This window comes from Pelodiscus sinensis, chromosome 7, assembly GCF_052426305.1.
Source record: "Pelodiscus sinensis isolate ZL-2025 chromosome 7, ASM5242630v1, whole genome shotgun sequence".
NCBI lineage: Eukaryota > Metazoa > Chordata > Testudines > Trionychidae > Pelodiscus > Pelodiscus sinensis.
In genome coordinates, this window is record NC_143058.1 from 6,378,865 (window position 1) to 6,400,144 (window position 21,280).

Sequence of the window (21,280 nt, forward strand, 5' to 3'; positions counted from 1 at the left end):
CAAATGGCCTAGACAGTGTATTTGTAGCCTTGTCAGTCCCGCAGTATTAGGGGAGCAAACTCCACACACACCAGGACACAACAACTCACAGTGGCATGAGACCCTGCCAGAACAACAGATGCAAAACTTTCAGACATCTTTCCGCTTCTACTGTGATCAACTCTCCTTCTCCAAAAATATACCGTTCAAGATCTATGGGCCCTACACATGCCTATCACAACATATGGTGTACCTCATCCAGTGCACTTTTTCAATAACAACAGTGTGGGTGAAACCTGACAATCACTGCACTCTCAAATGAACTCACATAGGGCAATGATAAAAGGACAAAACCACCCTATCAGCTGTGAGTGAACACTGTTCATAGAGCAATCTCTTACCAATCCTCATCCTCAACATTTTCAAAAGATGAATGCGGGAGTTTAAATTTGTTACCCTGTCAGACACTGAACAGAGACACTGGATTGATGGCTTATTACAACCGTGTGTCACCCTCGTACCCCTTCTTTTTGTCCTATGATGGCAGAGGTATGGAGGCCAGTCTGCCTCGATTGGTCCCTTACAACACGTGTGAACTACTTACACTGAGCAATCTGTTCCACCATACATTTGACTGTGGTGCTAGGGACCTGAAGAAAAGCCTTTTCTTGGTAGCAGAGACCTTTTCCAGACCAGAAGGAAAGCTCTATGTTGCCTCAAAAGTTTATCGTTTCCCACCAACAGAAGTGGGTCCAATAAAAGCTCATCAACTTTTTCTCGACAAATGACATTTTCAAAACACTGGACAGAGGGTGTATGTAGAAAACTGTCCTCTGCTGGCTTAGCTCTTGATAAAATTGCAACAGCTAAAAACCATTCCTTTTCCAGCTCAAAATCAAGTACTAGAAACTCTGTTTGCAGCCCAATGATCCTGAGTTTTTGTCCCAGACGTCAATATGATCAATGTCAGTCTGTGTGTATGCAGCATGCAGATTACTTACAAACAGCTGCTCTTCTTTCCTCACCTTATATAATCTAATCACAGTCGTCTACCTGTTCCCTTTGGGTCTCCTATGCAGCAGTTGACTGTTCAGTAACCTGAAGTGTTTCAAATGCGTAAAACATCTCCATCAATTGAGCTAATGAAGCCCCACTTGCATCTCCTTCCTCTTGGACAGTGAAAAAGAAATCTGCCCAACAGAGTCCTTGGCTTAATGCTTTTGGCTCTTCCTCCTTTCAAACAAGTCTCTCATGCTCAGAGGTTTAGAAGAGCATATGTTTAAGGGAATCCTATTTGGATGCCAGCTAGTCATGCCTCCTTGATTTAGTCACATGGTCTTTGAATTGAAATTTCTTGTCAATGTCTCGATTGTCTGCATCGATTTGCAAATGCATTCTCTGCGCCATCATATGTTCCAGGTGGTGGAGCATGGTTATGGCAGGGCGCCATCTCTGCTTATGTAGTTATTTCCTATGCCAGGGGATCGAAAGCTCTTTTCATGGTTGGATTGATGATCTAGGGGCAGGAATATTGCTCGGGGGGGAGTAGTCCCACATTCAAATCCCTGACGAGCTCTAGCTGTGTGTTCTCTTTCCACTGTACCTTGAATTGGGGTGGGAGAGGCACTAGTGTTGGTGGTACGATGGCCAAGAGCACTAGGCACTGTGCTCCAGGCCGTACTGAAGTGCTGGCACAGTGAGGATAGCCCCAGTCCTGTCCCTTCTGCCTGAGGCCTGCCCCTCTCTGCAGAGTGAAGCCAGGTCCCTTGCCCCGGGGTCAGCAATTCTGTCAGCCTCCCTGACTGATGGTGGCCCTTATCATGAAAGACTAAGGAGTGAGCAACATGCATCCATGCAAAAATAGGAGGTTTAGCAATTTGCAAAGGAAGTTGACTTGCTTTGTGCATGTGCTCACTCGGTGTTATTTTACCTTTGCCCTCAATTTACTGTCTTTGTCCATGTAGCTCAGGGGGGCATGAAGGGGGGGGGGGGAGGTTCCTTCCCTTCAGGGTCAGTGGCCACTCTGACTCATTACACAGCACCCCATCTATAGTAAAAAGTCGTTTTCCAGGCGGCTGACAATATATCCCAAGGACATCCTCAGGCCCAACCCTTTGTCAAAGAGGGGTAACAGGCAACTAGACAGTTAGTACCGGGAAGCAGTCATAAGTCTGAGCCCTGGTTAAGGGCGGGGATGCAGGGAAAAGTTTGTATGCACAAGCCTTAGTTCAGTGTGGGGCAAGCAGTGAAGCAGTTTATAAGTAGCTCAAGGCCCATTTGCAACAGCTCCAGCCGGGTCCCCTTGCTCAGGCAGATGCAGGCGGCTGAACGGGAACAGCCGATGGGGGAGACTGTCACCTGAAAGCGGGGTGGCAGGGGGGACGGAGGCCCACCCATTCCTCTGCATCCCAGCCCAGGCCCCTAACAGCAACAGAGATGACCACTGGGTCAGTAGGGATCCGTACCGAAACACACCGACCTTCTGTTGCTGGGTCAGCGATGGGCTGTACCGCAACCCACTAACCGAGGTCGGCTATCCCTGGGCTGTTTCCATTTTCCCCCTCGGGCTGTACCTGGATCCGAAGCAGGTCCTCTGGACAGAGCGATATGGAGTCCTCCAGCCAGATAAACAAACTCTCCGGGCAGTCCTCCAGTAGTGGGCCTAGTGACCCAAGCCAGTCGTTAGCTTCCTCAGGGTCTAGCTCCTTACTTGGTTGTGCTGGGGAGGCTTCTGGCTTCCTTGCTGGCTAGGACCTGACTGGTCTTTCGGGCAGGACTTTTATATCCCTGGCCCCGCCTCCTGGCTTCCGCCCAGGTGAGTTACTAGGGCCAGGTGCTGCCTACCAAGGCTCAGAGAGGGGCTCCTCCCCCTCGGGGTCAGTGGGCGGCCACTCCGACCTACTGCAGTCTGACATTAGAATGGCATCACCTTTATTAGGAAGAGGTATTCCAGATGCGACTAAACGCGCTTGCAAGGCAGAGGCCGGTAGACATAAAAGGCTCATGCAAGCCTGCTTCTGACTTTGAGGTGGAGGGTGGTTAGGGTGAACAATTAGTTTATGAGAAAAGCAACAGGTTTGCAAAAATGTCTGCTTTATGTCTCATGGACATTTTTTTGCAATGTGCTAATTGATCATGCACCTGACAGGGTTAGTTTTTCATTACCCATTTATTAAAAAGTTTGACAGATTTCAAGGCCCTCGCTGACAGAGTTTAACTAGTTACAGCTCCTGTAAGCTGGAAAGAAAGACGTGCTGGCAGAAGAGCGAGTCGAGCTGGTTTCAGTTGGACTTTGGGCTTTAACGGATGGTATTTTTTCTATCTTTAATCTTTCCTTTACAGTTTCAGAATCTCTCTCACCAGTGGAGAAATGGGAGAGGGAGCTCCCTGCAATAGCAATCAGTACTGAAAAGAAAAAAAAATCCTCAAATTCTTGAGTTTGTCATGAGAGGAGATAATAAATTCAGATAAATTTCCAATCGTTTTGGGATGGAGCTTGAGATTCTATTTACGTTCACACTGGATGTCGGCTGTCTTTCTGGATTAGGAATCATGTGGCACCCATAGAAAAAGCGAAGTGGAAATCAAAGGTTTGGAGACACATTTCCGATATATCTTTTTTTCATCTCGTTCATATTTCTCATCTGATTTGCTTTCCTAAGTAGCTGACAGTAAGAGACAGGATATATCTGTGGAATTATCAAGTCTTCTTTCATCATACTGAAGTGAGCAATTTTAATAGTGAGATTCAAACGGATAATAATGCTTAGGTTCTGGTTATTTGGTGGGATTGGGTAGAATTTGCAACAGAAATTCAGGAAATTACATTAAACATTAGGCAATGCAGTGAAGAAATAAGTTCTCTTTCCTGGCAGGTGCTTGTTGCTGGCTGCATGAATTGCATGACAGAGGAAATTAAAGAGACAGAAGAGTGTTGTATATTTTTAAACTGTACCAATACCTCTTATTGGTTTATCCACTCAGAGATTTCCTCCATTTACTGTACTGCAACTCTAATTTAGGATATATTCTTTTAGGATACAATATAGCCCAATTAGCCAGTCATCCCTGAAGGTCAAAAGATCAGGTGAATGATCGATGGAAACCATTTTGATACCTTTAATAATGCAGGAGAATGATTTTTATGCCAGATTTTTATCCCACATGGTAATTAATAGCACCAAGAATTTCTTTGCAATTTGATTAATGCATCCAGGTCTCAAGACGCAGGTGCTTTGAGGTCTCATGCTCCTTGAAAAATGACCAGAAAAAGATGAATTTTGAAATGACTATAACAAGCATCCTGAGGCTGAGATGCTGATGCCAAGAGCATAAAAGGATTAAATATTTATCCGAATCATGAAAAAAGGCACAAATTATATTATATAGAACTTAAAAGGATATAGATTATTTTTTAAAATGTGAATCAAGAGCCTAAGTCTTACATAAAAGAGGAAGGTCTCAGAGGGTTAGCTGTGTTAGTCTCTTTAAAAACGAGTAGTCCTGTGGCACCTTAGGACACATCTACACAGTAACTAGCGTTATTTCGAAATAACATAGTCCGCATCTACATGTTGAAATACTGTCGAGCAGGAGGACTCCTTACACCAACTCCTGTAACCCCCATTGTACGATGAGTAAGGGAATTCAGAGGAAGAGTGCTCTATTTTGAAATAAGTGCAACGTAGACCCTCCTAATTTCAAAATAAGCTATTTCTAAATAAGCGAGGCAATAGACGTAGCTCAATTTGCGTAGCTTATTTCAAGTTAAAGCCCTGCTGTGTAGATGTACTCTTAGGGTGTGTCTAGACTACATGCCTCCGTCGATGGAGGCATGTAGATTAGCCAGATCGGCAGAGGGAAATGAAGCCGCGATTAAAATAATCGCGGCTTCATTTAAATTTAAATGGCTGCCCCGCTCTGCCGATCAGCTGTTTGTCGGCAGATCGGAGCAGTCTGGACGCGACGCGCCGACAAAGAAGCCTTTCTTGATCGGCACAGGTAAACCAGGTTTCACGAGGCATACCTGTGCGGATCAATAAAGGCTTCTTTGTCGGCGCGTCGCATCCAGACTGCCCCGATCTGCCGACAAACAGCTGATCGGCAGAGCGGGGCAGCCATTTAAATTTAAATGAAGCCACGATTATTTTAATCGCGGCTTCATTTCCCTCTGCCGATCTGGCTAATCTACATGCCTCCGTCTACGGAGGCATGTAGTCTAGACACACCCTTAGAGACTAATAAATTATCGATAGATAGATAGATAGATAGATAGATAGATAGATAGATAGATAGATAGATAGATAGATAGATAGAATCATGAGCTTTTGTAGGTAAAACCCACTTCTTCAGATGAGCTGGTGTGGAAATAACAGAACCTAGTTATTTATAATGTGAGGGAGGGGAAGTACCCAGTCAAGTGTAGGACTGGTGCTGATGAAGCTAATTAAGTGGGCTAGAAATGTCCCATTCTTAGCTTTTGCATTTTTAGTTGAACAACCATGGTGGTATTTTTTCAAAATTTCCATGAAGTTTGCTTGTCTTTCATTCTAGTAACTGCTCCTTTCATTTCTATGTAATTTGCCTGTTCATTGATGTGTAGACCTCCTTTCAGTGAAATACTACTGTAGTGGGTTTCTTTGGTAATTTTTCCCCCCTATAAGGATGCTAAATAGAATTATATTACTAAGTGGCTTAGCCATGTTCACCTCTTAAACCAGATCCTGTGTGCTGCTCAGGGTTAAATAACGACTTGCCTACCCCTGTCGGTTTCTGAATTAGCTGTGTCAAGATGCAGTCACTAACAGTGTCAGGAAATGTTATCTCTGCATCCTCATCCTGAGGCCACATGATTCCACCACCATGAGAATTGCTGAAATCCCCCATCGTTACTGGGTTTCTGGTTTTGCGGTCTTTCTAATTTCCTTGGTGATGTCACCATCGTTATCTGGCTCAGGATGTTAATGGGATTTAGGATCCTAATTGCTCAAGTCGTCTTTGAAAATGAGACTTCAGCTCCTAAACCATTGGGTGCCTTTGAAAATGTTACCTATAAACTCTCAGGTTTCAGCCAACCGCTAAGCGAGGAGGGCAAAGAAGAACTTTCTCCAGTGGTGGCAGGTTATTCTATCATCCTGGAGGAGGCTCCAGGAACCTAGGTGCTATCCACTACTGGAGACAGGATACTGGAACAGACAGGCCATGGTTGGTGCCCAGGAGTTCACATATCTGTGCCTTACTCTCCAAGCACCTGATATTTTAAGCTTCTGATCTCCAATACGATCTTACCATAGGGCAGTCCTGGGCAAAATATGGCGTGCAGGTCAGATTCAGCCCACTAAGCCACCAGATCCAGCCTGCAGAGGCAGTAGGGAACTCCAGTCAGGCTCCCCTGCTTGCTGCTCAGCAACGCGGCTAAAGGGCATTTTTGCTTTAAAAACTAGAAGGGAGGGAGGAAGATTCAGACACTGTTCCTGCCCCCAGCACAATCCCATTGGCCAGTTTCTATCCAGAAACTGGCCAATGGGATCTGCCTATTGCATTAACAGGCAGCCAGGAAGCACAACCCCTCATCCCTCCTGCTCAGTTACTCACTCAAACACATGGTCAAGCAGGCAGAAGCATTTTAAGCTCTGTAAGCCTTTAGCTTGGCAGACAGGCAGGTTTGACTGCTGGCTGGTATATCTCCTAGCCAGAGCCTGCCTCTGGCATCCCAGTTCCTCCCTTCCCAAACCCTCTGCCCCCCCATTCCTGCCCTGCTACTCCAAATATCCAAACCCTCTGCCCTCACCTTGAACTCATACCCCCTCCAAGATCTGGCACCCCCATCTCCTGCCTCAGATCACAATCCCCTCCTATCCTAAGTCAATCCCAAACCCCTGCACCTCAGTCCTCTGCAATGGGTCACAACCGCCTCCTTCACCCAAACTCCCTCCCAGACCCCATTCTCCCTCCTGCATCCCAGTCCCTTACCCCAAGCTCCCCTCTGCACCCAACCTCCATCCCAGACCCCGCACCTCCTCCATTAATACCATAGAAGAGTGCGGCCCTCTACCACTTTCCAAATTCTCAGAGTGCCCCTCCCCCTGTCAAAAATTATTGCCCACTCCTACCATAGGGCAAGAAGTACTGCTGAGTGGATTGAGCTATGCAGACCTAGGTGCTCTTGGTAGCCTGCTGGATGACCTTGTACAAAGCACTTCAATAACCCCGTGTCTCAATTTTCCCACTGGTAAATGGAGATAAAGGCTACTGACCTCGTCTGTAGCTCTGTGGATGGAGCATGCTGCAAGAATTAGATAAGACTATTCATTATTTTTTATCAATTCCTATTAACTTTGCAGCCTGCGCTGTGCAAAGTTTCAATGGAATATAAACCTTCATTAGACTTTCAGACAGGTTAGCTGTTGTAAAACAGCGTTACTGCTCCTGTCTGAAGTGTGAGTGCCCCGACCCCATTAACCAAGGCAAAGGCCTTCGATTCAAGAAGTTATCCAACAGGGACCATCTGACTCCACCCCACAGTGCATTGTATGGCAGATATCCCCAAGAAAGAACCAGTCATGGACAAGGAGTCACAAGCACTTTTATCGTTGCAGAGGACTGTGTTAGTTCAGTAGCTTGGTAGCAAGCACACACCTGTGAGAAGAGGAAAACTTAATTTGTATGTTATTTTCATTGGTATAAGTTTCATTGCAATGACACTGAAAAAAAAGGGCTAAGAGATAAAACTGATCAAACAAGTCAAAGAAGAGAAAAGGAGAAAATGATTTGATGTGGAGAGTGCCGCAGTCAGCCTGCCAATCAGAGTGACACAGAAGTGAACAGAGTCAGTGAAACAAGTTCTCCCTAAAATGGCTGCATAGCCCAGGGGTGGGCAATAAATGACAGGTAGGTTGGACGTGGTTCACCCAGGTTACCCACTGGGCAGCTGCCAGACACTTTATTTACCTGAGTGTCCACAGTGACAGATGCTCACAGCTCCCATTGGTCAGGCTGGGCCACCGCTTCCTATCGGACAAGAACAGCAAAGTGCAGCCAATAGGAGCTGTGGGCAGCTGTATCCGTGGGCATTCAGGGACATAAAGGGTCTGGTGTCCCACCAGTGGAGAACCCTGGCAAACTGCATCCGGCCAGCTGGCTGCTTATTGTCAATCTCTGTAGTAAGCTGTGGAGGTAGGAACTGTCTTTTTGTTCTGGGTTTCCACAGCACATAGAACAACGGGGTCCTTATCTGTGGGTAGGGCTCTTGAGGACTATGGCACCACACATAAGAACGGCCAGACTGGGTCAGACCAAAGGCCCATCCAGACCAGGATCCTGTCTGCCCACAGTGGCCAATGCCAGGTGTCCCAGAAGGAGTGAATCAAACAGGTAATGATCAAGCCATCTCTCCCCTGACATCCATCTCCACCCTCTGACAAACAGAAGCTAGGGACACCATTCCTTACCCAGACTTGCTAATAGCTATTGATGGACAACAGCTTTAGCTAAAAACTACCTGGCTTTTACCTCTTGCAGTAGAGGCTCATGGGTTTAGCCCCTTAAGGTCCCAGGTTCAATCCCCCTAGCTTATGCAATGGGTCCATCAGCTTTATATAGTGAAAAATAAAGCCTGTAAGTTACTTTAGGTGTGTCTAGACTACACCTCTCTATCGAGAGAGAGATGTGGATTAGTCACATCGAAATTGCTAATGAAACTGGGATTTAAATATCCTGCGCCTCATTAGCATAAACATGGCTGCTGCATTTTTTTGAAAAAAAAACCCAGCAGTCTAGACGTGGATCTGTCAAAACTAAAGCCTTTTTCGACAGATCCTGTAAACCTCATTTTTTGAGGCTTTATTTTCGACAGATCCGCGTCTAGCCTCCATAAATGTATCTAGTTCTCTTTTAAACCCAGTTATAGTGCTAGCCTTCACAACCTCCTCAGGCAAGGAGTTCCACAGATTGACTATACGCTGTGTGAAGAAGAACTTCCTTTTATTTATTTTTTTAAACCTGCTGCCCATTAGTTCCATTTGGTGGTCTCTAGTTCTAATAATAATAATAATAATAATAATAATAATAATACATCACCACACTTTATATTTGAAGATCCTAGAACCTTAAATCACAAATAAATTAATGTACAAGGTGGATCAGGGTAACATTTCCACAATGGCTAGTTTTGGGGCGCACCCCTGGGAACATTATTTTTGGAAGTGCTCGGTGTCCATCCTTCCAGCTGGAGCAATCAGGAACCGCAAGTGCATGCTCAGGAATCCAAAAGAAGAGGCTGCTTTTGTTAAGTCCATCCCTAAGGAAACGTAAGTGTTCTCATTCCCAATTCTTTGCCCTAGGGCCTACCCAACAGGCCCTCATTAGGTAGGAGCTCTCTAAATTAGCGTGTGATGAACAGAACGTTTCATGAGTAACAGAGTCCCAGCAGAGGGCAAGCCTACACTTAAAATGCTACGTGGGCACAGCTGTAATGAAGACATTCTAAGCCGACAGGAGAGAGGTTTTCCTGTCTCCTTAGTAAGTTAATCTATTCCTGCGAGAGGCCGTCGTGGTGCCTACAAGGGCACCATATAACTACGTCACTGAGGGGTGTGAATTACCCCGAGCCACAAAATTATACCAAAGTCATTCTGTAGTGCAGCCCACGTCATTTACACCAAGGCCAATTTACACCACTATGCGGCCTGGTGGTCTACACAAACCAGACAAGTCGGTTTAAGGTACATCATCCAGCTACAAACAATGCATAGCTGGATTTGGCTTTCCTTAAGTCAAACCACCGCAGCGTCTACACTGCAGGAGGCCGATGGGAGCACACTCTCCCATCGGCTTCCCTTACTCCTCACAGAAATGACGAATGCAGGACGCCAGTGGCGGCTGCCCTCAGTATTCCATTTGGGACGTTTACACTAGTTCCACAAAATCAAATGCTAGAAGATCGACCTCCAAAGGGTCGATCTTCTCTGTAGTGCAGACAAGCTCTGCCAGGGTGTGTCTAGACTACACCTCTCTCTCAACAGAGAGATATAGATTAGGCACATCAAAATTGCTAATGAAGCAGGGATTTAAATATCCTGCACTTTATTCGCATAAACATGGCTGCTGCTTTTATTCCCGAAACGGAGCTTTTTTAAAAAAAAAAAAAAAGGCAGTCTAGACCAGGATCTGTCGAAAAATAAACCCTTTTTTGAAAGATCCTGTAAACCTCATTTTTTGGCTTAGACTGACGGTTTTTTCGATAAAGCGCCGTTTCGAAACAAAGTGGCGGCCATGTTTATGCTAATGAAGCACGGGATATTTAAATCCCTGCTTCATTAGCAATTTTGACATGCCTAATCTACATCTCTCTGTCGACAGAGTGGTTTAGTCTAGACAGAGCACCAGTGTAGAGGGGAGTTTAAATGGGTGTAAATTATATTGACACTCACTTAGAGCCCCTTTTACACTGACAGTCTGGAGTGAAGAGACCATAATGTAACTAAGGTTCAGGTTCTAAGGCTTTAGTTTGCTTTGATGGCATTTGAGCCTTTAAGTATTTATGGATTTACAAAGCTTCAGAGCTCTCCAGATCATTTGCTCAGATACAGCTGTTCCAGCCTATTAATGCAAAAGCTCTATCCCTCCACATTCTGTCCACATGACATTTTTCAAATAGCAGAATATAAGTGGGCGAGTTAGATGGGTAATCAGTGAATCCCACATACGCTTTGTAACCAATTCCCAGGTTTTGGTACTTCATACTTTACAGATGTTCCAAAAATTGCTATGTAGTTGCTTGTGATACTAAGCCCTGGTCTACACAAAGAATTTATTTCAAAATAACGCCTCCAAGGTCAAATTTATAAGCAGAGCATCCACACTACGAAGTCTGCTATTTTGAAATAACAGGCCACGGAATTCAAAATCTGTACGCCTGCTTTTTATCAGGAGTAACGCTAATTCCGGAATAGTTATTTTGAAATAATGGTAGTGTGGACACGCCATAGCCACTATTTCAAAATAACCACTCTTGTTAGTCTTTAAAGTGCTACCTTGTCCTGCATTTTGCTTCAGCTACCCCAGACTAACACGGCTACATTTCTATCACCACTCTCCAGTGTCATTCTAACTAATTACTCCCCAGTGCTTCCTGTGGCTATACGTCCGAGGTAGCACATTCACATTAATGGAGCCTGCCTTGGACTAATTTCGAGGCTTCCCCGTAGTGTGGACATGCTAGTTCGATTTTGTTAAATTGGGAATTAAGTCGAATTTACTAATTTTGAATTAGTTTCCGAGTACAGACATGGCCAAACAGTGGATCTTTCAAAAGCATTTAAAGTATTTATGAGCAGCAATCCCACTGAAAAAAAAAATCGATGCAACTTGTGCTTCTAAATCCTTGAGATGCTTTTGGAAAGCTCACCCAAAAGTTTCTATTTGATATTAGATTTGTACTTGACAGGATTCGCTAGTTAAGCCAGAAAACCTCACATGTTGCTCAATTTGGTATTCATCACTGATCTTCAGCTAGCCAGGCTCAGAGGTGGTTCAAAGGGCATGTGAAGGAGCAATACACATACCAACAGAGGAGGTCAAAGATAAAACAACGATCTACACATAGGCCAAGTACATTCACAGACTTCCTCCTCTTCTTACCTTGTAGGACTAATGGATTTCAGCTACCGTATACCGCTACTGAATGAAAGTCAAGGCACTTTTAAGGTTCAGCAACATGATTCTTCAAGGACTGAGTACGTGAGTGAGGCACTGAATGCAAACGAAGTGGATATAACCAAGAGGGAAGACCACGGACATGAACTGAAATGGATAAAGCTGTAGCCACAGAATCCAGTGGAGAGCAGCCCTGAACCAAGCACTGTCTCCACACAGTATCCCCGAATGAGGTCATGCTGGCATTCAGCCAGTAGCCGATCACAAATGCTTACCATTTTTGGAGAGAATCACAGCCAAGTAGTCGTGAAAGTAGGTATCGACGTAGAGCAGGAGGCTCGGAGCACGTGCTGTCAGGAAACTCAACACAATGTTTTCTTTGGACATGGTGGCATCTGCATAAATGCCCGATGATGAAACGCTTGCGTTTTTTGTCACTGGATAAGGCTCTTGGAAAATATAGGTCACTGAGGTGCCAGCTTCAAACACCGCAGAAACTTCTGGAAAGAAGACATAAACCAAGGGATCTAGATCAGATGGCGCCCATTCACATCTGACACTCGGACACAGGCCTGAACCAGAGCTGCCGACCTGCAATACTTGCCCACCCCAAATCTTTGTGTAGCCCAACGTCCAGTATGCTTCAGGAGAAGCCCTGGGAACTCCAAGCTGTAGACTGCACACTGCGGCATGTTGGGAGAACTTCCTACTTCCTTCCAGGGTGTCCCCTCTCCACCCCTCCGTCCCCCCCACAGTAGGGTCTCAGCATGCACAGAGCTGGGAACACGTAGACTACAAGCAGAGAGCAGAGCTGAACTGGAATCCCGTTCTGTGTTCAAGGCAACTTTTGTCGACAAAACCCTGTAGTCTAGACACACCCATACTTAGATGACAGCAGTAGAAGAGGGTGACATCTTCTCTTATTCACTGGGAAGTCGTAGGCTGATTCTAACGATAGTTTCCCAAAGCCCATAGAAGGTGCACCCACCTCGGAACAGCACCCTGGTGTTTATTCAGTGTGTCTTGTGCAACCTTCGTGCCAGATCTGCAGGTCACACAAGTGGGCATCGTTCCACTGAATTCCACAGATCTAAGCTATTTACACCAAATGAGAATCGTATTCAGTGATTCCACATGGCAGTGGGGAGGCAGCCAAAATCAATGTCCTCACATACAGCCTGGCTGTGATTTGGAAGTAGAGGAAGATTAGGGTGGATTACAAATCCGTTTTTGCCCCTCACACACATTTCATCAGCTCTTTTTGCTGACTGCCAGCATTTGCTAAAAAACTGGTTAAGGGATCTATACCTCCCTGAACATTATACTCTCACCCAAATCTCTTTTTCCTAAGAACTGCCTGGATGGTGAATATATACTATGCACACACAAACACATACACACCCCTATGTCAAAAGAACATTACTAAGGTTGCAGGGCTTGCACCACTGACCTCAAGACTCAGCTTTTCCAGGAGCACTTGCTTTGCTCTGGGAACTCAACCTTTTTCTTTAAGAGTTTACTACAGGTGGAGACCTTCTAGTGCAGCATAGCCCCAAACTAGCCTCTTTTTGCCACAGCCACATGCCCCCAGAAGCCCCCTCACCATGTCACCTCTCCGGCTTTAAAGAGGCAGCTCCCGTGTCTCCGAGGCAACGTCTACATTGGCAAGATTTTGCGTAAATACTTTTAATGCAAGAGTTTTCGTGTTAAAGTATTTGCGCAAGAGAGCATCTACACTGGCATGTGCCTTTGCACAAGAGATGTGCTTTTGCATAAAAGCAACTGTGCCAGTGTGGACGCTCTCTTGCGCAAGAAAGCTCCAATGGCCATTTTACACTGTCTACACTGGCCTCTTGCACAAGAACAGTTGCGCAAGAGGGCTTATCCCTGAGCGGGAGTGTCAGAGTATTTGCACAAGAAGCACTGATTTTATACATTAGAATGTCAGTGTTCTCGCGGCCAGTGTAGACAGGTGGCAAGATTTTGCGCAAAAGTGGCTGTTTTTGCGCAAAATCTTGCCAATGTAGACACAGCTCCGATGTTTAATTTTTATCACGATTAACAACAGTCTCAACAATAAACTCGTATTCAGTGTTTTTACTAAATATAGGCATCAGGAAGCTATGTAACTCATTCCAGGAACGTCACACAGCATCAGGAACTCAAAAGTTAGGAAATGTTAAAATTAAGGTTGCCAGGCAACCTTAATTTAGCCCCTTTGCGCATATTCATTATGACATGGTCTTTAACTACAAGGTCACATACTAGTTTTTGCATGGGAAAACAGGGACTCTGTGGGGACAGCACATGCAGAATCTACTCAGGCTTGCAATGTGCTGTCGAAAGAATCTTCGGAATTTACTGTTAAAAACGTCTCTACTGAGCATGTACAAACTGCATCTTTTCCAAGGCTTAAAACCTGGCCACATTTGGATGGATTTTCCTAGGGACAGCAAAAGGCCCCCTGCCTATTAAATGTCAAGGCCTTGCTCCAAAGCATGAGGGCAGTAGAGCTATCCAAAAAAAGAGCATCAAGAATTATTTAACTCAGGCAAGACCATGTATTTGCTCTAACTTCCTTCTTAGAAGAAACAATGTCATTTTGGCTGAAATTTTCCAAACATAATCAGCCTAAGGAAGACGCCTGTCATGGAGAAATTCAGTCTAAATGTTTAATGTTAGCAATGTTATAAGCAACTAAGAACAGTGTCTTACAATGGGAAGTGTCAGGCATCCTTAACCATGGATATGCTACCAGCCCAGCATATAATATCTGAGGCTACAGTGGAGGTCAAATGTGACATCTTGGTCACATAGAGCTGTTACCTCTCTATTGGGCAAACTTTGACGAGCTGAGCTATACTCAAGTGGGAACCGATAAGGGATAAATCCATGGGTTGAGTTTAGTGCTGGTTGGAGCTCCCTGGTCTGGCACCTTTGGGAATTAACCCGTCCCAAATGAGGGAGTTTGCTGGACCAGGGGAGGTAAGTTCTGGTTCCCTGATGCTGGAGAGCCTCTGGGCTCTCCCAGAGGGCTCCCAGCCTCCCAGCCACTGGTATCCCCCTCTGACTATGCTCCTGGCTCCAGCCCCCAGCCCCAGGAATGCTCCCAGGCCTGCCCTGATCCTAGGAATGCTCCTAGCTCTGGACCGGCCTGCTGGCCGTGGCTCTGGGCCTGGATGCCATCCCGCTTCTGCCCCTGGCCTCTAGCCACTCTGCTCCTGGCTTCCGGGCCAGAGCACACTCCCAGCCACTGGGGCTCTCTGGTCCGGTAACATCCCTGGTCCTGCCAAATCAGACAGTCCCAGACCAGAGAGAGTTCCTACCTGTAGGGATTTAGAAGCACAGAGGTTGCCAAAAGATGCGAGGAGAAGGCACGCGACCCGTCATGCTGCCTACCTTCCTTGCAGAAGGGCCCTTCGTAAGGAGAGCTGGTGCAGTCGCAGAAATACCCGTTGGACTTCTCCACGCATTTGCCTCCGTTGTGACAGAGGTTTCCGTAACTGCTGCAGTGTCCTGGACAGCCAGGTTTGACCCCAGGGGTCATTTTAGCTCTCTCCTCCAGGTCCAGTGTCTGCCCATTTAAACGTAAAGCGCGGATGCATCCCAGGAACCCCTTCTGTCGGGAAGCCGTTCCGCCTGAGGAAGAGAGAGAGAGAAACATGCGTGTTTTGTTTCCGGGGACACATCGGCAAAGAAACGCCAGCACCGCCACAGGGTCCTAACACACAGTGATTATCCTGCAGTCAATTGGTAAGTGGATGGTTTGCGGGAACACAATGGCCAGGGGAAAGCCTCAGAGACTGAAGTTCAAACCTCAATAGAAAACGTGTTGCCCCTTGTAAACTTCCATTTACACTGGATCCTCCCTGATCTAATCTTCCCTGGGAAATTTCAGTGGGGTTTAAACTGGACTTTTTGTTGTCTGTTGGCTAAGCAGATAATGAACTGTGACTTTGGCTGCTCTGCTTAAGCTCTCGGCATTTTATTACCTTGCTCTCCTACCTCCCCCTTGCGCCTGTTTCATCCCACCTGGCATGTAGGCTGCACCTTCCAGCACAGCCTGTCTTCTTTGATACATATCACACCCTCTAGAACCTCCAGGTGCTACTGTCCTACACATAATAGACGGTAAATATTATACTAGCGACAGTGGTGTTAACTGACAGGATACTGGCTGGCCAGCACACACAGGAACAAGTCAGGTTTGGTGTGGTGTCTCTGAGTCTTAGATAGATGCTAATCAGACCAGAGTGGCTGGTAGCCATGATACTGAACCTGGGTGTTTCGTTGTGTGAGTGACAAAGCAGTTGTACTCAGAATCATGTCATTTAACTTGGGTGTTAAAACAGTTTACACATGATTAAATCTCGAAGGGAAAACAAGATCTTTGGGGGGGAAAGGGCAGCTCAGTTTCTATGATCTACAGCAGGGGTGGGGAACCTTTTAAAAGTTCTGGGCCACTGACCCACAGAAAAATCCATCAGAGCCCGCACACAAGTGAGAAACAAACAAACAAACAAGAAAAAAAAAAGAAAGACACCCCCCAACCCTCATGGACATGGCTGCCTACAGAGAGGGGAAAAGACACTCCTCACATTCCCCTCACTCAACAGAGCCTAGAGGGGCCCAAGCTGGTAGATTTTATATACTCCAGACTACAGGGGAAGGGCAGTGGGGGAGGGGAGCTGGAGAGCCAGCGTGGGCTCCCCAATGCTGGGGGGAGCTGGATGCGGCTCCTGGATCTTAGGTTCCCCACCCCTGATCTATGGTCTAAATTAACAGTCTCTGTCTATCCACGAGGATCCACATTTGTAATGAGGACAGGTGTCCTTTGGGAAGTGGTCTACGACATTAATATCAACTACCAATGATGATAAAAATGGCTCATAGTAATACTATTCCATTTATTATTTCAGTTTCTGTCCAGCCGTTTCCACTACTTTACTCCTGAAACTTCTGCAGCTCTCTCATATCTTCACTGATGCTGCAGATACCAATTCTGTTTCAAAAGCAAAATATCCTTTTCCGACAGATTATTCTTGCTCTGGAATTTTGGTCATTTGGCGACATACCTCTGAACTAAGGGCCATGAAAGAAGTCACTTCCCCAAACCTACTCACAGGTAGATGTTGGTGCCATGCTACAAGGTCAGCTGAAAATTTTGAGAGAAGAATACATCATAACACCCTTTTGGGAGGGGTTTCTTGGAGATCAGTGCTTGTTTTGCTGTATGCTGTTCAACTGAAGTCATGCTGCCTCAAATCAAGAAGGAGCCATGGAGGCGAAGAGAAATCCCAGAAAAACCCTATCCATCCCTCGACTGTATTGGCTGATGCTTTGCTCTCCTTCATATTAATGCCAGGAATCCATTGGCTCTGAATTTTGATAGGGATAATTTAGCTCTCTACAGAGTGACTGTGCCTGAGAGACAGATTGATTTTATGTGCTTTTTATCTTTCATTATGCTCCAGATGAGAACGGCATTTTCCTGAAGAGAACAAACATTTACAGACTTTTCTTTGGACCAAATTCTCTCTCCTCCAACGCTCAAGCACTGGCTCCTGCGGATTTTAAAGCAGCATGCCTCTAAGGATGAGAATTTGTTTGTTTCTGTTCACTGGGACCTGTGCCTTGCCCAAATCCCTGTTCAATGGGGCTTATGCTTCAGTTCCATGCCCACAGAAGACACCCACATTTCTAACGCAAAACCCAAAGGACGGACCTAGGAAGATAGGCTGAAATCCAGGTCACCCTCACTTCTCTTTGTTTTCTTATGGACTCCCCTCTTTGCTGAGGAGGGGAGAGAACTGTTCTTGCATTTGTTTGCTTGAAGTGACCCCTGAGTGTCTGCCGGCAGGGGAAAAGGACATTATAAAGGACCAAAAGTTGGGTCTGGTGGGGGGGTCTTGAGGCCAAATGGTGGAGAAAGTGGGCATAGCCACAACTGATACAAGGTTTTTTTTAAAGTTTTAGAGGGAATGGAACTCAGCGGCTCCATCCAAAGTGGAAGCAGTGTGGTGTTTAAGAGGTTAACAGAGAAGTGGCACCAGCAACTTATTCAGCAGGAGCAGTTCCAATAGCATTGGCTGCAGCAATGAGCTACTCAGCAGCCAGTTCAGACCACCCAGCACCAACAGCTGTGGTAGGAACGGATGGCCCAGCAGCCGGAATTTCAAAAGGAAAGGATACAGCGCAGAGCGCCAGTCCATGGAGTTTCAGCAGGTCAAGTCTCTTCCAAAGGGGTTCCTCCATCAACCAGCATGGCTTTGGATGATGACCACGGAGCCACCCAAGTTGCATTTGAGCATGTGGCACTAACCACCCAGTGGCTCCCAGAAAAACAGGCTTTGATTCTGGGCCTATACTTGTCAGGTTGGGCCCTGGAAGTCTACTGCAATCCGATTTTAAAGCAAAAGACGATGAACAAGAGAAAACCGCCATCCTGGAGTACTTGGATATTCCCAAAAAGACCTAGCATCATCAGTTTAGACCAAGAGATGCACAACACTGGCAGAGAGAATTTGAGAAAGGCCCAATACAGCCAGGAAAGAAAGAGAGGAGCACCACTATGGATTTTCTAACTGGGCAACCAGGTCCCGTTGCTACTATCCTCAACCAACTCTAAATTAATGGCCCTGTGACAGGCAGGCCGGGCTGGTGTACTAAAATCTATCATGTGAATCTTCTCAATCCTTGAAAAACGTGGGAGACCCTGCTGATAACTCCCTTTGTGATTGAACCTAAATTAGGGCTCCCAAGTATCCTGGGTCCTAGAACTCACAACAGTACTGGGGGCAAAACGTTCCTCCCCGAGCAAAGAAACCAGTGTCTTCACAACAACAATCTCCATCCATCCAGGAAGAACAGTTGGCCCAATGTCATCAAAAATTATCCTGGACAAACTGGTCAGGGTAACCACTATCAGAGAGGATGCAGGAGACAGTCTGAGAAGACGTGCAAACCATGCTGGATATGGGGGTAATTGTGGAATCAAAGTGAATGGAGAAGCCCCATGCTTCTTATTCATGAACCATACAGTCTGGATCTGTTCTGCATTGATTTTAGATGGGTCAATTACATCTTAGAATTCAACACTTACCTAGTGCCAAGGATAGATGAGGAACTAGAGCAGGGGGGACAGGCAAAACACTTGAGCACTATCAGCTTAACAAAATGGTCCTCATAGGTGACTCAAAAGCTTTCTCTTCCCCTTTGGGCTCTTCCAATTCAAGACTATGCCTTTCAGCCTCCATGGATCTGCTATGTCTTTCCAAAATCTAATGACTAGGATTGTCCGTCCGTGCATCAATATGCTATTGCCAACATACATGGTATTACTCTATATGGTAAGACCACCTCTAGCAATTAAAGGCTGTACTAAAAACTCTCCTGGGATGTGGGTTTTATGGCCAGCCTTTCTCCTTGTTGACAGACTGTATTCCCCTACTCTGGATTCACAATATGAAAAACACACATTTAAGCATAACAAGAGGATACCTTTTACTATAACCCTGCAGTTAAAATAAATTAATGGAGACTGCCTATCTCCTAGAACTGGAAGGAACCTTGAAAGGTCATTGAGTCCAGTGCCCTGCCTTCATATCAGGACCAAATACCATCCCTGACAAATTTTTGCCCTAAATGGCCTCTGCAAGGATTGAACTGACAACGCTGGGTTTAGCAGGCCAATGATCAAACCACTGAGCTATCCCTCCCCCAGGCTATGTCTACACTGGCACCCTTTTCCGGAAATGCTTAAAACGGAACAGTTTTCCATTATAAATATTTCTGGAAAAAGCGCGTCTACATTGGCAGGATGCTTTTCCGGAAAAGCACTTTTTCTGGAAAAGCGTCCGTGGCACATGCAGACGCGCTTTTCCGGAAAAAAGCCCCGATCGTCATTTTCGCAATCGGGGCTTTTTTGCGGAAAAGACTACTGTGCTGTCTATACTGGCCCTTTTCCGGAACAGTTTTTCCGGAAAAGGACTTTTGCCCGAACGGGAGCAGCACAGTTTTTCTGGAAAAACCCTGACAATTTTACAGTAGATCGTCATTGCTTTTCCGGAAAAGCAAGCGGCCAGTGTAGACAGCTGGCAAGTTATTCCTGAATAGCGGCTGCTTTTCCAGAATAAGTGGCCCAGTGTAGACACAGCCCCAGAGTACAACACAAGATGGGAAAAAGACCACGTTAATGCTGATTTTTCTTCATGGGGAAATCAGAGATAAACTGCTCCAGAACTACTTTTCCAGCTTTAGAGGTGGGGTACATGAAGGAACATGTCTTCACTCTGTCAGAGAGGAGAATATCGAGTTCTTCTCACGTTCGCACATCACCACTGAGGTGCATTTTAGACTCAGCCCCGGGAACTGAACCAAGACGACTTCCTGAGCTCTAGGTCACTCTTGCCTCCTTGTGTTTTTCCTACAGACACTCCTGTCTCAAAGGAAGGAAGAGGTGAAAGGATTTTTCTGAAGGAGATATGAGGAGACCCCTGCCCTCTACCTAAAAGCAATAAACTCAGAGCCTTCATTTAGTTCATGATTTTTAGTGTCTGGCAATTTCAGCTTGCACGTTCATCTTTTGAGGGTGTTGTATAGGTTTTCATTGAAGATAAGGGATAAAGGCTCAGATATGAGTAATAGCTTTGTGAAAACTATCCATCCATGGCCTACATGGTATTTTGGACTTCAGGCATAGGAACAGAATTTTCTCTCTTGCCAAGGGATATCAGCATGAGATTCACACCTGCAAACAATAGGGCGTTGGGAAACACTTTGAGAATGGACGCAACAATGAAATGAACAACTTTTGCTGGTGGCAACAGGTTTATGCCACTGGGTCTTACTCAGCAGCTGTGAACAGCCAGGGAGAGCTTTAGAGGTGGTAGAGAGCTCATGTAAATGATTCAGCAGTAAAACACAGTGCAAATCAATAGAGTGGCACAACTGGCTAAATGATTTAACATACTGCAAGGGTTAGTAGTTCGGGGCTTTGTTTGAAAAACAAAGGGTGTTTTCTTTTGTTGTCAGGAGATGGAAGTAGGTAGGATGTAGTGGAATGAATGACTGTTGGAGGGCTGCTTTCTTTTCATAATATAGACACAGAAAAGTGTGTGTGTAGCCAAGGCTGATTCTCATTTTCTTTTCATTTCATTTTCATGCTTTTATCTTCTTGCGGAGGGATCAAAAGGGCAAGGGGGAAAAGGTGGCAGGATGCAGCCAAACTACAAGCTCCACTCAGTAGCCTCCAGCCAAAATGCTGAAAGAAGCAGTCTTGTGGCACCATAAATTATGCCTAGCCAGCTATTCCCTGATTTGTAGCCATGCATTTAATTGGAACAGAACATTTGCACTTGATTTGATTTGAATCTAATGGTTCCTTTCCCTGCTTATCATGGAATTCTAGGGCTGATAGAGACCTCAGGAGCTATTGAGTCCAACCCCCTGCCCAAAGCAGGGCCAACCCCAACTCAATCATCCCAGCCAGGGCTTTGACAAGTCGGGACTTAAATACCTCTAGGGATGGAGAGTCCACCCCCTCCCTAGGGAACCCATCCCAGGGCTTCCCCACCCTCCTGGGGAAATAGTTTTTCCTAATCATAGAATCATAGAATAATAGGACTGGAAGGGACCTCGAGAGATC

At 45.8% G+C, this 21,280-nt stretch overlaps 1 protein-coding gene across 1 annotated transcript in view; it reads right to left on the minus strand.

Moving 5' to 3' along the window:
• CNTNAP5 (contactin associated protein family member 5) overlaps positions 1-21,280 on the minus strand; it is a 464,970-nt gene that overhangs the window by 49,092 nt on the left and 394,598 nt on the right. The window contains exons 18-19 of the mRNA XM_075933060.2: positions 15,034-15,273; positions 11,910-12,134 (exon numbers count right to left, since the gene is read on the minus strand). Coding sequence (XP_075789175.2) covers positions 11,910-12,134; positions 15,034-15,273 — 465 coding nt within the window. The remainder of the gene's footprint in view (positions 1-11,909; positions 12,135-15,033; positions 15,274-21,280) is intronic.